The sequence below is a fragment of the Dendrobium catenatum genome, unplaced genomic scaffold (assembly GCF_001605985.2).
Source record: "Dendrobium catenatum unplaced genomic scaffold, ASM160598v2 fragScaff_scaffold_908, whole genome shotgun sequence".
Taxonomy (NCBI): Eukaryota; Viridiplantae; Streptophyta; class Magnoliopsida; order Asparagales; family Orchidaceae; genus Dendrobium; species Dendrobium catenatum.
This window is the reverse complement of record NW_021319370.1, coordinates 144,499-162,898: the sequence shown is the minus strand read 5'-3', so window position 1 is coordinate 162,898 and position 18,400 is coordinate 144,499. Positions and strand designations below refer to the sequence as shown.

Below are 18,400 nucleotides of genomic sequence, written 5' to 3'. Positions count from 1 at the left end.
TTTAGCTAGTCGAGCGATTAAATTTGTCATTGATACAATATCCTCTTGTTTTCCCCAGTTTTACAAAATCAATAATGCACTGCAGGACCAATTCATCCGTGCCCTTTATGCTGCTTTTCAACCTTGCATTTTGTATATCAGACAATATTTTTGATGATTTTCAGAAAGAGCAATAATGCACTCTCCTAAGAAATTAATTTAGCGTTGAATCATCATTTCTTCAATTATTATTAGACTAATATGATTTAAGTCTGCTTGTATTATTTAAACCAGCTTTTCTAATTCTTCCAATAACTTTATCCTATAACATGCAAAAGCTGATTTGGAGAAAGGATAGGCCTTTTGTATAAATACTTATATTAATTTATAAATAAGATGATATTCTTTGCCATTTTAAACAAAATATAGCAAATGGCCTATTTAGAATTAATTCACCTGTTTTGATTCAAATATTTTTTCTTCTAAATTCATTAATGACAACTTTTAGAAAAGGGTGAAATTTGCTAATTCTAGCATTTTGGATATGCATAGTTGGAAATTAACCTTGATTTCTAACTCATTGTTTTTCTTAAAATCCTCTCAAATGTAAGAATCAAATTCAATATTGTTCAAAACATATTTTCCATTTGCAAAAGCTAAAAAAGAGCCATAGGATTAAATTTAGTAAGGGGCTATTTAGTCGGAAACATTTTGGGTGTCAAGTAAATGTATGAGTTTTGAAAATTCGGTAGTTTGGGTGGTTGTGTTTCAAATGCAAAGTATTTTTGTAATGAATTTGCAGTTTATCATCTAGTTCATTTTCAAATGTATTTGAAATTCACTTGATTAGGGCGAATTCCAAATATACAACTTGTCCACCGCCAGCCGCTTGTTGTAGCCTACTTGCCAGCGTCTAGCCTAGGGGTGTCAATATTTGACAAGACACGAAAACCCGACCCGGAAAATTTGGGTTGGACCTGACCCGTTTGATAAACAGGTCGGGTTCGGGTTAGCAGATTCGACCCGTTTCATAAAACGGGTCGGGTTCGGGTTGACCCGGCGGGTTGCCGGGTCAACCCGAAAACCCGTTTAATTTAAAAATTTTGAATTCCGCCACAGCCGAGTCCGCGTCGCAAGCTCCCGCACAAGCCACAGCGCGTCCGCTTCCAGCCTGCACAGGCCACAGCCGCGTCCGCGTCACGTCCGCATCCACGTCGCAAGCTCCCGCGTCCGCGTTCGCTCGTCCCGCGACTCTGCGTCGTCCAGCAGTGCTCCGCCACGCCGTCCGGCTTCCAGCCCATATAAATTCGCGGGTCGGGTCTTGTCAACCCGGTAACCCGCACGGGTCGGGTACGGGGTTACAAACCTGACATGTTTGCAAAACCGGGTCGGGTTAGGGTCAACCCGTTTACAGCCGGGTCAAGTCGGGTTCGACCCGAACCTGACCCGTTGACCCGAATTGACACCCCTAGTCTAACCACCCACCTCCAAACACTGCATCTCCATGACTTGTCACCACTGCCTCTATTACCGTCAATCATCATCAATCTCCTCTTATTAACAATTATTCCAAATGCACTGTTATTTTACTATGCATTTCCTTCAAACTGAATAAAAAGTAAACTCTTGCATTTATAGTATAATTAACCAAACAACTTAAATGTATTTTTAATACACCAATTTTATTTTACAGTTATATTTCTCTTTCACTACATTCATTTTTCAACAGAATAATGACCTCTAATTATTGCTTTGCATTTTTTCTTTGCTCAATTGGCTACTTGAATCCATATCTTTTTATCTAGGGGTAAATTAGGTCGGCATACAATGAGAAAATGATAAAATAAAATAAAATCAAAATCATATTAACGTATGAAGAATATCTATTATAAGATGTGATATTAATTTCAATATATTGTTCATCGTTGGTTCAGGTTCATTTATGATGATTGGAACATGCCACATACTGCAACCAAGCTGAAATTTCCAATATTCGGTGTCTTTGAATCTTTCCAGGAGTTGAAAGATGAGCTCTGATATATTCCATTCATCAAATCTGCCTGCTTCCTAATTTGTTTGCCTTGTAAAAGTTCTAGATCTGTTATGGTATGTGTGCTATGTGGATGATGAGCTGCAGTGTAATACTATGCCTGAAATCTAATTGCACTTCTTGATACTAAGAAGTCATTAGTGATCCACTTCTCTGCTTCTTATGTAATCTTTTACTTTTAATGTGTCCAATTAACGTTTGCAAAACATTTTTTTTTTTTTCTGGCAAAGTTCTTAATGTCACTGGATGGCTATTATGTAAGTAGACACTTTTTCTATAGTGCCCTTTTTGGAGTGATTATTATGTGCGTAGTCCGGAAACCGAGAACCGTTCGGTTTTGTGACTGGGAACAGTAAAAATACAGTTATTGTTCACCACTGTGCTTTTACTGTTCAATGCTGCGCTTTTACTATTCACAGTCACAAAACCGAACATTTCTCTGTGTTCGAACTTCACACATAATAATCTCTCCCCTTCTTGACAGTCAAAAGACTTGGTGTCCCTCATAGGAAACCTCAACTGCTTTCTTCGCATGACAAATTTTTTCGTGTTTAAGTTCTTTTGTCAAGTAGATTTTGATTTGACTTGGATGGGTCACACTGAGTTTTGTTTGAAAACTCTTTATTTTGACAAATAGACTTATATTTTTGACTTGTTAGTGAAGATTTTTCCTCCATTTCCTTATGATTTTAAATTTTAATTTTCCTGTGTTGCTGGAATTCCACTGGCATCTCTAAAATGGATTGTAAAATTATAATTCTTTTCTTTTTTTTTTCTCTTGGTATGTGCTTGGTGATTATTTTTTATTATGTTTTGTGTTGTTCTTAAGTTTTTTTTTCGTTCCGGCAAAGTTCTTAATGTCACTTGGATGGCTATTATGTAAGTAGACTCTTTTTCTATTGTATCCTTCTTGGAGTGATTATTATGTGCGGAGTCCGGAAACCGAGAATCGTTCGGTTTTGGTATTAGGAACAATAAAAACACAGTTATTATTCATTACTGTGCTTTTACTATTCACAATCACAAAACCGAACGGTTCTGTGCCAGAACTCCGCACGTTAATCTCTTCCATTCTTGACTGTCAAAAGACTTTTTGTCCCTCATAGAAACCTCAACTTCTTTCTTCGTCTGACAAAATTTTTCTTGTTTAAGTTCTTTTGTCAAGTAGATTTTGATTTGACTTGGATGGGTCACACTGAGTTTTGTTTGAAAACTCTTTATTTTGACAAATAGACTTAGATTTTCGACTTGTTAGTGAAGATTTTTCCCCCATTTCCTTATGATTTTAAATTTTAATTTTCCTGTGTTGCTGGAATTCCACTGGCATCTCTAAAATGGATTGTACAATTAGAATTCTTTTCTTTTTTTCTCTCTTGGTATGTGCTTGGTGATTATTTTTTATTATGTTTTGTGTTGTTCTTAAGCATTTATTTCTGTAAGAAGTTGCCAAAAAACGGTCAAATTCTTTGTCATTTCTCTATCCCAAACACTTCGCATTTTATTTCATTGCCATGTCTCCCCGCAAACTATCTTTAAGAATCATTTCTAAGTTGCTTTCCACTATGGGCTGAGGAATGTGATGCCTTTTTATCACCCATCAGGCTCAATCTTGTTTCATTCGAAATTGAATCTCTTCAGATAATTTTAATATTTATTTTAGCTAATAAAATTCTCATTAGTTTTAATTATAAGAATCCATTAATACATTGTGTTAATGCTAATGCATTCATTGAAAGTGATGTGTTATATGACGTGAATATAACAAGAAATGTGCAAGAGGTTGTTGCACCAATGCTCAGGTGCAATGTTATGTAAGCAAGGATTATTACATTGTGGACAGATGTGGGCAAAGGAGTTAGCCCATGAAATTATGATTAAGATAAGAACTTGGAATATAGATTCTCTGCAAATTAATAGAATTAATAGATGTTATGATTCATAAGAAGAAATATTATATATATTTAGGAAACTAAATGAGTTGGAGAAAATGTTAAGGAAATTGATAGTTTATTATTTAAACTGTGATATTATGATATGAGTCGTATTATAAATAGTGTATGTATGATTATAGATAAGAGTTTGAAGGATAATGTTGTAGAAATTAATAGAATTAAATATTTTTTTTATTTTTTTTTTATTAATAGAATTGAAGATAAAATTATTACTTTAAATATTATTGTTAATACTAAGATAATTAATGTTATAAGTATTTATGTTCCTAAGTATATTTGGATGTGTTCAAAATTAAAATTTGGGAATGATTTCGAAGAATTAATACAAAAGATACATATCGAAGAAAGAGTTTTAATTAGGAAAGAATATAAATGGAAATATTGGTAAGATGGTAGAAGATTTTAAAAACATTCATAGTGACTATGAATTTAGAGAGAATCCTATTATGCACTCCCTACAAGGGAGGTTCATGTTTTCTATAATATGATTGACCAACATTCACATTACTACTAATAGTAATTTTGTTAGTACTGAATGATCAAGCTTCAATGGTGCTTTAGTGCATTGATTTTTCTTGGCAATGCCACCATCAATCAACTTATACATGTTAGAAGTAGATGTGTCATCCTATCTAGCCTTTGCACTAGGATAGGTAGGGCTTAACCTTTTGGTCAATCAAACCATAATTAAAGCATAGGACTGAGATACCTTCATACTCTACAGGTTGGAAAAATTTGCCTTCAACTCTTGCAACCCACACACTAGGAGGCAATCTCCTCCCTAGGTCCAGCCGCACAAACACTATATCAAACTCCATTCTTCCCCAATTATATATGTTTGAGAATCAATCCATAAAGGTTGCAATATAGTTGGGCCGGTCCCTCATTGATTGACCAATTATCGAGTGGGGCAAAACATGGAGGGTGGAACCCATCCTCCTGTTGGAGGAAATCTCTCCCCTTGGGTGGGGCCCAAGGGGGATTTTCAAATGGGAGGGGGCCGGTTAGGAGGGAAAAGGAAGGGAATGGCTATTTTGAGCATTGACTAAATTTTGTATGCTTTAAGTGGTTTTCCCCATGATGAGGTTTATGTTATGTTTGGGCTGAATTTAGGGTTTCTTAGGTAATGAGGGTTCTAGCTGCTAGCTAGAGATTTGGGAGAGCCAGATATTCCTCTCCAATTAAAGATCCAATTGTATTTTGTTATTTTCTTTCAATTTTTTTACAATGAAAAGTTTGGTAGTATTTATTTTTCCCAATTTTCCATTGTGGCTCACTAATTTGGTTGAAAGTTCACCTACTTATTATCAAATTGGTATCAGAACGATATCTAGGGCTAAAATACAAGTCTTCGTCATTGATTTCTGCTACATTTTTCTCTCCAATGTTATTAATTTTGTTGTTTGAAGACCAAATTCATTATTTTTTGGCAGTGGAGCGTAGATCCGAGTACCCATGGTAGGAAGAAATGTAGAAGTTTTGGAGGGAAAAATCATACAATTGAAATTTGAAAAGTTGGATCTCCAAACTCAATTTTTATATTTCAAAAGTAAAATTTCAGCCATTCATGAAAAGATTGATGATAAATTTTTCATCATAGAGGAAATATTGAAGTAGTTGCTAGAGGGCCAACCCAAAATACCATCGTAGGAGGCGAGGGAATATGTTGGCAACTAAGGAAGTGGGGAAAATCCTAATTCGATAAGGCAAAGGGAATTTTAGGAGGTGGATATTTTGGAGGAAAAAGAGATAAGGCCTCCCTATAGTCTATTCTTTGAAATATAAAAGAATAAAGTCTATTCATAGGGAAGAGTCAAGTAGAGGGTATGGAGAGAGGCGTGAGGAGATTGGGCATGAAAGAAGGGTTACTGAATTTGAAAGTAGAAGGATTGATTATGATCCAATGGGTGCTGAATTTGAAAGAATTTGAGATTTTGATGAAAGATTTGAGTACGAGTGTAGAAGAGATGATTGAGACTCTTTGGGAGGGGGGACCACCTCATTGGGTAATGGAAATTATGGAAGAAATTGGAGGAATGAAGGAGATTCGAGGGCGAGCAATTGAAGATGCATTTTTTTAGGGAGATGATGCACATGAGGGGATCTATAGGGTGGAAAGATACTTTACTGACATGCAATAGGTTGACGGGGAGGAGAGATTGACGACTATTTATTAGAGTAATGTGCACATATGCTCATTTCAAACTAAATTACTCCATGTATTCATGAAATACTTGCTAAAGTTCACCCCAAGAGAAAAGTGTTTGAATTGATTCAAAATTGGAAGTTAATTTGAAACTAATTTGAACACGTATTGAACTTGTGTTGATGAAGGTTGTTAGTTTAGGTATTATGGGATTGTGATGAGCTTAGATATATTGCAATGGGAGTTCACTAGGGACTCATAGATGTGACTAGTGAAGGTTGTTGGTGTAGGCATTTTGTGAATGAGTTTGATGGGGGCTTGTAAACAATACTAATGAAGGTTGTTAGAGCTGGCATAATGTAAAAGAAGTTTATTATGGGCTTGTGAATGGGGCAAAAAAAAGGCTATAAAATCGGTATCAAGAGATTGCAATGATATGACGCCCTAGGATTTAATGGAAGGATTGAATACTTAAACCTACATTTTTTTTACTCAATCACATACAAGAATAAACCAAAGTTACTATTAAATCCAAAATAATAATACAAAAGCTGACTATTAAACATCATTTGATTTTATTTTACAAAAAATAGTATACAATGATGTGTCAATATATGATCTATACATTACTAAAATCCATATCTGGTTACAAAAGAGTATATTTACTGTCATTGACCAGAAGACTTTGTCCCTATCATTCTCTTTCCATTCAGGTTAACCTTTCTTTTTGTTAAAATATCAGAAAATATCATATGATGAGCATAATCAGCTCAATAAACTCCTATCACAAACCAATCATAAATATTAATATCTAACTAAAATATTAATATAATCTATTTAAATATTAAATAAATCCTTAAAGCAGAAATAAAGTACTAGTAGGCATGATTCAATATAATCGTTAAAATGTTCTTGATTTTAGAGCCATCACTTATATTTTTATAATTCATTATCATATGAGAATCTGAGATGTCAAAGAACACTGGTTATCAACATTTCACTTGCATTAAATTTTCTCATTTCATTAGAATTTATATACAAATTTAGGGTTTCTTGGAATTATAACTTCCCAGGAGGTCATCCATCCTAAGATTTCTCTAGGATGAGCATGCTTAAATTTAGAGTTTCTTAATGAAATTCTAACTATTACAGCAAAAGGTATCTTAATGTTTAAGAGTTTAACAACTTTTACTTAAGGGTTTTCATAATCTCCCACACTTAAGAAACTAACGCCATCGTCATCATCCTTATCCCATAATCATGCTCCAAGTAGATAGGATTTTAGGAATTTCCCCTACAATTTCAAGTTGTGACTCTCACCACGTAGCACTTTGTCCCATAAAGGATTTAAGATGTGGCTCCCACGGCATAACACTTTATCTTGTATGACACTTAGTTCACATCTTTCAGTTCGTGTATTATTCTAATACAATTTGTAACTTCCTAGGAGGTCACCCATCATAGGATTTCTCCATGATGAGCACGCTTAAATGTGAAGTTTCTTAATGAAATTCCAACCATTATACCAAAAGACGCCTCGATGTTTAAGAGTTTAGCCTCTTTTATTTAAGAGTTTTCACAAGAACTAGCTAGCTTAGAACATCTTTTATATTCAGTTTGTTGGGTTATCAAAATATACAATGTATAAGTATAATGCACATGTCCTATTGCATACTTATAACTCCACTTTCAATTATAGTTTCATTTAACCTCACACACATGCATTCATTAAGTGGGGCCAAAACAGAACATAGTAACATCCCACACCCTTATTCAGCAAGCGAGGAAAGAATCTCTCCCACATCAACACAAGGGAGATGGTGTTAGAATATAATATATAGCGTTATTGTATCATATCACAAAGTGCACTTATCATATTTCAGAATTAAAAATTCTAACACCATGTGATGAGTTATGAAATTTGAATGCAAGAATAAGTAATTATGACTTTGATCTATGATTATGATGATGCATGAAGTATCATAATTGCCTATAGTAGTTCACACGGTATGTACAAAAGCATACTCACTAGACTTTTCCATTCCAATTATAATTTTAGGGGAATATGCACAACAATGTTTTAAGCAATTTATAAAACTCTCATGAAAATCATAAATGTCTCATTTGCTCAGCACACACAAAATTTAATATAGTGAAAATCAACTAGTAGAAATTTGACTTCTTATAGTTAACATAATTAGAATAAAGTATTCGACAACATACCAAAAGTTATACAGTAAAAAACATCATAAAAATAAAGAAAAATATATTTTCCATCATAAATTTTTTATAAAATCACTGTAATTGAAATCATAGACAAGTGTTTAGAAGTATGCTTTGTGCTCTACAAAATCTCTAACTGGTCTGACATTGTGGGCTCCGAAAATTCACGCCCTGGCCTCCCCTGCGTAGGAGAGTTTTAACTAAGTTATGGGTCAAAGTTTTAGAAGAAAGATTGACTTTGAGATAAAGCACTACCCAGAGATTGCGCCCTCATTTTGTGAGGACTTTATAATCTGGTTCTAGGTTTCCCATAGGTGCAAGCATCTATGGTTAATTACCCCTCCTGATCATGAGAGAGCACTTTCAATTAAGGCTAGTCATTAAGTACGTATGAAATACCTATAATAACTCAAGTAAATTTTTTTTAATAATAACATTATTAATTTTAATATTAACAGGTTCTGAAATTTAATACAAATATTATTATCCAATTTACATTAATTATATAATAACTTATATATTAGTTGATTTTGATTTTTTTTTGTTTTTTGTTTTGTCATGCTTATGTGTTGGCAAATTTTTTTTGCATTTTTAATTTGTACATCATTGCCTTGCAATTTTGTGTCAATTTTACATTTTTGCTGGTATAAGAATTTAGACAATATTACTATCAATTTTGAGTATTTTTTATGTTCTGGAGTTGATGAAGAAGTTTGTTTTATAAACGGACGATGCTTATTCAACGTCGAGCAACATGTCGCTTGTAGTCCATTGAACACCGTCAAGGTGTCCCTTCATGATTAATTTTAATATTCTGAACAGATTGATGCAACCCATTCAATGGTCAGAGAATATTTGAGGTAATTTTTACTAATGTCGTGCTCATTAACAAAGTTTTGCTCGATCAAGTTGCATATGAACAACTTCTATTTGGTATATTTGATGTCCTAAATGCATCGATGTGATTCATTTTGTAATCAGACAAAGTTTTAATCATTTCATTATGGTCGAGACACTCCGATCTTTATTCTGAACGATGTCTTGTTTACCAACAATAATCGATCATCACCTCCGTTACTTGCATTGATCATGCCACATACATAGAGGTCAACCACATACATAGAGGTCAACAGACAGATGAATGCACTCCTTGGCCTCTGAATCTCTCTCTGTCTCTCTCTCTTCTTTCTCTCCCATTCTCTCCTTTCCTCCTCTTTCTTCTCCTTTCAACCACTTTCTTCTCTTCCTTCTCTAGCAAGGTGGTTGGGGTGTATTGAAATGGATTAAGTTATTCTTTTTATAATAGTTTCATTTTGGCTTGGCATCATGTCACTAATCTTCTTAGGGCCACGACACTCTCATAATATTTTTGACAAATTTGAATTTATATTCCCCATTCCAATTCTAAACCCTTTTTGGATTAATTGGACGCTAAATAACTTATATTTGACAACTCATTCAAGATAAATCAAGAGTTTATACAATATCAAGTCAATTACTTAGGTTTAGAAACACCAGGTGTTATAAATGCGACATTAGTTAATTAAGGTTAGGGCTCGTCGATGATACTGTTTAAGCTCACGAAAGCTTGCATCATAAGAGTTTAGCGGGCCTAAACTAAGGACCTAAAGTTGGGACTGGTGGCTTGCTATGGACGAGAACTTGGAATTGGTGGCATGAACTGAGCTTGTTAGGAAAGGAATTGTGATCTTGTTTGAACCTAGGCCTTGCTTGAATATTGTTCAAATAAGATTCAAATTTGAGATAATTTGAAGCAAATTTATTCGTGATAGACTTAAAACCAATACTTTGCATATATAAAGAGGGCAAATTTAATCAAAAATATACTTAAAGGCATATTTTCCTAAGGGATAAATAATGGATATAGATATAAAAATAAACATCTCTATTTATATATACGAGTTATTTTTTAATGATTTATTAAAAATAGAGACCTAATAATTCATACATTTTCATAAAAAAATATTTTTAAAATCAAAACTTAATTTTAAAATATTTTCCCCCTATTTTTTGAAAAGTAAGAAAATTATTTATTTTAAAGATTCCATAATATTATAGGGATTTCTAATAGAATTTCCTTTTCACTTCATAGCACCAGGCGGTCCAGGCCCCGTGTGACTGAAGGTACTACTAGCCTGGCTTCTTCTTTCCCAATTCGATGCGCCGGACCATTCGATTCTTGGCAGCTACCGAGCCTCCATAGTGCCCCATTTCTCCGGCGAACGGTGTAGATCTCTCGTCGGTCCTTGATAACAGAAACAGTAATCTTCATCCTCTCTCCTTTCTTTCTGTTTTTTTCGCTCTAACCCTCTCTCTTACTCTCTCCCTCTCGCTCGCTCGCTCGCTTGTTGGCTTCCTCTCTCTCTCTCTCTCTCTCTTCGCAATCAAGGAGGACGGTTAGGTGAAGGCGAGAACCATAGTATATTTCTGAGCTCGATGCAGGGCTGATTCGGTCATCCAGTGGGTTGTTGTCGTCGCCTTCCTTGTTCTCTGCCTTTAGGGCCACTTCCCTCTATTTGATTTTTTGGTGTTCTCCTTTTTCTCCTCATGGCCAGTCGTGATTGAGGAGGTTGTTTTTCCAGGAAGTACGGGATATTGAGAAAAGTAGGCGAGCATCTTTACACTATGAAGAGTGAACACTTCAAACGCTTTGTTCTTCATGTGGCAATAGATATTTACTTCCAAGAAATTTTTTCATGTCAAATTCATTGTCTTATTACTGAACAGTTCCTCATTTTTAATGCTGATCATTTATTTTTGGAAGAGATATTTACCTTGAGTTTGATAAGTTGAACAATCTTCTTGGGTCAATGCCCAACTGAGGTTTACTTCCCATGTTTAACTTCTTGCATTACATAATTTATCATGATTTTTGGTTTGGGATTAGGGATCTGCAACTTTTCAGATATTGCTATGTACCTTTTTCTTCCCTTAGCTTTCTTAGTTTATCTGAAACGTTTTTTTTTCTCCTTTTGCTCATACTCTATTAATGATGAGTGAAATTTTTTGGTGAAGATGATGAGTTTTGGTTGCCATAATTGACTTCACCTTTTATCCTTCTATGTATTCAAATGAATGGTTGGTTAACTGTCAAAACTCACATAAAAGCTGTTGTATTTGAATTTTCGGTATATTTAAATTTTTATAATTCTAGAAAGAAAACCCTTCAATACGTGCTGGCTTCATAACCAAGTTCCTAACCTTATCTACTTTTCAAGTGTTCTTCGATCATACCTTTTAAGAAGTGAATGAGTTACAATAACTGTCAATGAATTATAGGCATCCACCTTTACTAGTTTATAAGTTTTGATGTGTTACTTTCAAAAAGTATATTTCTAGGGTAAGATGCGAGTAACTAAACTATTTTCTTCTTCGTGTAGGTTGTGCTAGACAGTAACACTATATTATTATTTTCATGGGATGGCAGTGAGTTTTGTAGAGGAGCCTCATTGTAGATTTGAGAAGACTGCCATTATTTCCGATTCTAAACATTCTCCAGCAGCATCAAAAGCTACTGAGATCATTGAGGCTGATGATGATAAAGAGCCAAATGAATGCAAGCATTTTACCATTCGGTAAGCTTCGCCGGTCCCACTTTTTTGGCCTTGTTGATTGTGAATGCAGGCAAACATGGCTTGCTTAAAATTTCTTATCTTTTTCAGTTTCTGATGGTTTGATAGTTGTTTTTTTGTCAGCTGTTCTGTCAAATAATGATGAAAAACAAGCTGATACTTGTGATTTATTATTTTTCTTCTAATTGTGTAATTACTGTTTGTAAAATAGCAGTTAATAGACATATAAGATATGCTATTTTTGCTAATGTTGCCCTAATGACTTACCTGTTTGAAGCTATTGAATTTTGTAAGTTGTTTTATGATGAGTCATCTCTATCTTTAATGCAGTGGATATGTTGCTGAGGTTCGCAAGAGAGATTCAAAAAATTGTTGGCCATTTTTGTTTCATAATCGTGCATCACTGGAAACTTCCAATGTGTGTCCTCCACTACCTGTTGCAAAATTTAGGTGGTGGGGTTGTCAGAATTGTGTATGTGAGGTAATTGCTACTGCAACTCAGATGACTACTGGAGGAGCTATGAGTATACAAAATCAAGATGTGAAAAGTAACAATAATTCATTGCTGGGAAAAGATACTGGAATATCTCAGTTTGATGCAAGAAAAGTGTTGTCTAAATTGCCACAAATTTCTAAAGAAAACAACCTAAAAGAAATACTAAAGATGAACGATTGTCTTGTTAAAATCAACAGGGTTGGAAAGGAAGAAAATGAATGTCTACGAAGGGAGCTAATAGAAGAAGGTAAAGGGGTATCCTTACTGCCCAAAACAATTTTCTGATATGTATTTGTGATCTAATTAGCACTCGTTTTGCATGTTTTCTTGGCAGGTTTTCAGAAGTGCAAGGATGGTCAGGATAGTCAAAATGGGATTCAAATTGTCGTAGGTGAAGCTAATTGTGTTTCTAATGGATGCACTGATTCCAGCAAAAGAAAAAGAGGTGAATATAGAAATTCTTTTGGCAGGAAAAAATTGGGGGTTGCCTATCTTAAAGATGCTTTAGGCACGGCCTTAGTCAAATGTAAGGGATCTAAACTAAGTAAGATTGGTCATTCCAAGATGCTTGGTGGAGATGCCACATCCATCAGAATCAAGTTCGCATTACGTAGATCAAAAGAACATAAGGGGCCGGAAAGAAGAATGGCAGATAAGAGAAGAAGGAATGATGCAATGAAAGGGAAAGGGCATACTAAGTTAGATATGGTTGTTGGAAAAGATGATGTTCTGAATGCTGTTCCAGTTCATACATTGTGTCTTGGTGCCTGTTTTCAGGACAAGCGAACTAGTGGAGCATCAGGTGATGGCTCAAAGTTCATGGGTTTCACTGATGATAAACATCAAATAAAAAATGATGTTGAAAATACGCATGGTAAGAAGGTCAGAAAAGTTCGATTTCTGGAAGATATCATAAGAAGTGAAAAGCAGTATATGATTGGAAATACTCTAGATAGAGATGCAAAGACCATTCAGCATGATTTCATAGGAAGACAAGTTACATCAAAGGAGAAAGTTCTACTTTTAAATGACACAAGTAGCGGGGCTTATCAAAATAATGCCTCAAAATTTTTCAGAGGCAAAAGCAAAATTCAGAATTCTATAGAGGAAGATGAGGATGAGGATGATGCTGTTACCTGTATAGATAGGATAAACCATTTTGTTTGTCAAAGAAGTAAACTAAAATCAATTAAAAGGAAGGACATACATGAAAACCTCTTTGATGAAGATGAGGGGCCTTTCCTGATGCATTGGCTGAAGAACATGCCTAAAAAGGCAAATGCTTACGAAAGAGAAGCAAATGCCAAACATAACAATGGTAACCTCCTTTTATCCAAGTTTTCTGCTGATTTATCAAGCAGAAGGGATCAGGATGTAGATGTTAGAGATTTTGTTGTGAGAGTACATAAGCAGAAATCTGCTTTTAATCAGAAACATACTTTATCACCGGAAGATGGCCATAGGACTTCAGGCATTCTGATTGGTGACGAAATGAAGTCCAAGAACTTCAGTTCCCAGGATATTAGTAAAAAAAACAGTATCATCACTGAGAAAACACAGCATTTCAGCAAGGAAACTTCGCATGGAGCAGGAGGAAATGCTATCTTACATAGCATAAGAAACAAAAAGCCTCTTAATGACAGAATTGGACCTTGCCAGACAAAAGTATTTGATCTAACTTACCCATTGTTTTTCAACTATATTTTGCTCATACATTTATTTGCATGTTCTTCCTTCTCATTTATCACTGAATGGTTAGTTAGGGTGTGCGACTCAAGTACATCCTTTTCAAAGTTTGGCAGCATATTGAAGTCATGTTATGAGAAAATCTTACCTATGGTAAAAGGTACAGCTCAATTCAGTTAGTGCCCATTGCATGAAAGGCATAGCTCATTGTGCTTCTAGTTCATCTTTTTCTCCTTTCTCAAACTTGCAGGCATTTTTGCTATGCCATTTGAAGTTATTTTATGAGAAAATCTAATTCACTATCCATTGGCATAAAAGGCTCAGTCTAATGCTCTTAAGACCATTACGTAGCATTCATTGCTGTAGGCTATAATGACTTTTACTTTTTTTCGGCTATATTTTATGCAACATTGTGGTAAGGCGTCCATGATTGCTAATTGCTGATAATCGACACTTCAGGATTCTTCTTCTACACAAAAGAAAGCTTCTTTGGAGGTTTGGAAAAAAGCATCAAAGAAGCCACGAAACAGGCGGACTACTGACCAAGAAGCTTTAGATGATATTCCAATGGATATTGTTGAATTATTAGCCAGGAATCAGCATGACCGGCATCACGTTGTAGCTGAAACTGATTCTACAAACAAACTTAAATTTCCTGCAATGACTGAAAGCATCAAGTATACTTGTGGTCTAGATCCTTCTCATATAAACAAGAACAATATATCAGATGCAGAACAAGGGAATCTTTCATGCAAAAAATTCCAAGTCAACAACAAAGGTTTTGATGTTTGGACTACATTCCCATGTAATGGTGAGATGGAACATGAGCCGAAAGTTTGCAGTTGTTCTATCAATGGAAAGAAAAAGCTTCAGATTGATTTAAACCAACGTTGTAGTGATTCTCTAATTAGTGGAGCAAGATCTTGTAATTTGGAAACCAATGGTAACTGCCATCAGCTAAATTTCTCCTGTTGCAGAAGCAATAATATGCACTCTTCTCAGTCATTTCTTGAGGATCAGACGGATGTTTGTGAGAATATATCCGGGAATCCCCATCATGAATTGCTACAAAATATAAATGGTGCATCCTACGGAGTTCGAAATCATTTTATTAATAATTTGAATGGGTCAGGTCTTGGGTCAGGTCTTGGAAGAGATCTGAAAATGTTTACTCACTCAGATGATTATGAGAAGCCAAGAAGCGTAGTTGGGAATCATCACCATTGGGGTTTTCCCCCAGCAGCACCAGATGCTTTGTCTTTCATGGACTTAGCAAATGCTTATCATTCAAATTTTTGTCCAGCAGACCTCTACAGCAATGAAACCATATCTGCTTTGAATTTGCTAAGGCTGATGGATCAAGCTGCACGGTCTGGTGAACCTCGGCATCATTTTCAAAGTTGTTCTGGATTTATTAAGGAGACCGACTTGAGTGCCTATGGTCAATATAACGAGCCATTATTAGAATATGGAAGCCGAGAAAGAGAACCCTGCATATGCCCACTGGAAGTTGTTAATACAAGTACATGCCAACCAAGAAATTCCTGCTTGCTTTTCCGACCACTTCCCAGAATTGGAATATTAGGACCTTCCTTACAAAAGGAGATCTTCAATTTTTCAAATTATAGTAAAATACCAACTAAGAGTTCCAATGGATTTCTTAGAACTGATGTGAATGAGAAAATAGAACCTTCTTGTTTGAACCCAAAAACTTTGGCATGGAATTCCCATAACTCTCTCTTTAGATGCAAATGCTCTGAAAAGATTAGCCCAGATAGAGATCCTGATAGATGTCACGATAGATGCGCCACCTCAAATACAAGATTTTCCTTAGTAAGGGGTGGCGCAACTCAAGTGGAGTTGAACAATAAGGTTGATGCTCTTCTTCCCCTGGGCTTTTGTAAGATGGAAATTTGTGTTGTTAATAGAAATCCTGCTGATTTTACTGTGCTTGATGAAACTAATGAGTATATGATAGAGATCAAGGAACTAAAGCTTAAATCTGTGCCACCATCTGAAAGCCTTCGAGGTCCTGTACATGGGCAGAAGAAGCAGAGAGTTATGAAGCTCAACGATCTGAAAGCATTTGCAATGGGATGAAAGTTCAAGCACCTATTAGTATCAAACTTTTGTTGTTTTGAGGAGCTTCAGTAAATATCAATGAAACTCCTGATTGTCAATATGTGTATACTTTTTTCTTAAGTTTTCTTGTAAAGAAGTCGTCATTAAGCTTCAAACAGCCCTGAAGAATTGGAATACAAGCTCTCTGGGCATCTAATTATGTTTGTAAAGGTCTGAATAGGTGAATGTGTGATATAAAAGCCGGAACTGACCTGGAGTAATAAGTATCATTGGCTGGGTTCTTAACGTTATGGAATAATATTTCATTGGATATACCGCTTCCAACTACAGCGGCTTGGTGTACAGTTAAGAAGTTCTTCAGTCTTGTACAATGTCAAAAAATACAGTTATTGGCCATCTTCATCCAACATTATATGCTTAGCAAAATTATGTCAATGACCTCAGATTCTCTTGCTTTTCTGCTCAAGAACATAGCAGCTTTGATGATGTCGCCACAACTTATCTATCAATGTAATTGTTTCAAGAGTATATACTTTGTGTGAAGCTTAATTTGCTTATTCCAAATCTGGAGATGAAATAAACATGATGATTAAAAAGGTCTGCTGTGTTATTCCAATTTTTGTTAGAACATTCTTGCATTCAAAAGGTATGCTGTATTCCTCATTTCTGAGCTTCTATAGAGATAAAAATATTTTTCTTCTGTACTGCACTTTTACAAATACTAGCATAACATCTTTTTTGTAATTCCGATCCTATGTAAAAGATTTTGTGGCATCTATTTGATGAGTTCAGGTCAGTTGGTGCTTCCCTATATTATACCAGCTTTTCATCTGTATAGTTCTCTAAGGTGGAGCTAATCCATGCTCATTGTTAAGCATTTAGATGCAGGACCAAAATGTTTTTAAAATTATGCGATAAGAGTTTGTATGATTTTTTGATTAGAACAATAAAGATTAAAATTATTAGCAATTAAAATGACACAAAAAAAAAAAAGAAGAGAGGGATGCCTACATTTAGGCTAAGCCACTTGCCAAGCATTTGGAATATCAAAACAAGTTAGAAGCTCAAAATAGCTTTCAACACAATCCCTAATCTAACAATAAGTTAGCCACATAGAAGGTACATTCATTTTGTACGTTTACTAAGCTCGGCATAGATAGGCGAACAAGACCTTCATAAATTAAATCAAACCACAAGAGAGAGTTAGACTATGAAAATACAAGAGTAAGAAGATTGGAAGGCCTTCGTCACGGCTTGGACGTAATCCTCCACTGAACGGTACCAAGTTGCTCCTCGATAGCTTTGATGAGAGTGTCTAGAATGCGCTCCATGTAGTCCTCGACGGTGTTGTCGATATTCGGGTTGACGTCGAAGAAAGTCGAGTGAAGAATGCGCACGAAACCTTGCTCGTCGTAGGCAAGGCTGTAGTCAAGATCGGGATCAGCCATGCATCGATCATGTTGCCTCGAAGTGTTGAAGGAGGTGGCACTTTGCTGTCCTCGTCATTTTCCCTTTGAAATAAAGGGATTTCTCTCAAGACTCCAAGTGGGAGAAGGCAAGAGAAGTGGCCGTCCAAGGGGAATAGGTTTGGGGAATTTAGGTTTAGATTTTGGGAATTAAAGTGGAGGGAAAATGTTTCAAGCAATCCTCTAATTAATCCCTAGGTTTGGGAGCAATTAAAGAAGAGAGAGGGGGCATGGGCGACAGCAAGAGAGAGGAGGTTAGGGGATTTGTTTCCAAAATTCAATATTTGATTTTGGAAAGTAATAAGGAGGTGGGGCTTAGGAAGTTTCGGCCAAGGAGGTGGAGGGAATTAGGAAATGTTTCCAAGAGAAGTTTAAGGGGTTTTGGTAATAAATCCCTTGGGATTTATTAATTGGGGGGCGGCGGGCTGGCGGCAAGGGGCTAAAGGGGGAAAATAAGGAAGCTTTTAATGCTTCCTTAAATTAGGTAATGAGATTTGGAATGAAATATTTCATTCCAAATTGAATTAAAATCAATTAGGAAAAAGGGTTTGAAAACTTTCCTAAAATAGCTTTCTTAAATTAGGAAAGAATTCAAATTCAAATAATTTTGAATTTAAACTTTCCTAACTTGGAGTGGTTGCTTATGGAAAGTATTCAAGAGGGAGTGTAATTTGTGGAGGGAAGATGGGGAGGTGGGATGGGGCCGGCGGCTTGGGGGGGTTGAGGG

General features: G+C 35.5%; 2 protein-coding genes across 3 annotated transcripts in view; both read left to right on the top strand.

The window, feature by feature from the left end:
• LOC110112901 (auxin-binding protein 4) overlaps positions 1-2,258 on the top strand; it is a 36,726-nt gene extending 34,468 nt beyond the window's left edge. Inside the window, exon 6 of the mRNA XM_020845289.2 lies at positions 1,914-2,258. The gene's annotated coding sequence lies outside the window, so the exon portion shown is untranslated. The remainder of the gene's footprint in view (positions 1-1,913) is intronic.
• An 8,199-nt stretch (positions 2,259-10,457) lies between these two features.
• On the top strand, positions 10,458-17,003 carry LOC110112912. 2 transcript variants are annotated; one of them, XM_020845297.2, is made up of 5 exons: positions 10,458-10,632; positions 11,752-11,946; positions 12,274-12,686; positions 12,774-14,104; positions 14,585-17,003. In XM_020845297.2, the coding sequence occupies exons 2-5, from the start codon at positions 11,792-11,794 to the stop codon at positions 16,223-16,225; spliced, it is 3,540 nt and encodes a 1,179-aa protein (XP_020700956.1). In that variant the 5' UTR covers positions 10,458-10,632; positions 11,752-11,791; the 3' UTR covers positions 16,226-17,003. The 2 variants fall into 2 exon arrangements, with proteins under 2 accessions (XP_020700956.1, XP_020700963.1); XM_020845304.2 differs by lacking the exon at positions 10,458-10,632 and adding an exon at positions 10,673-10,979.
• The last annotated feature ends 1,397 nt before the right edge of the window (positions 17,004-18,400 follow it).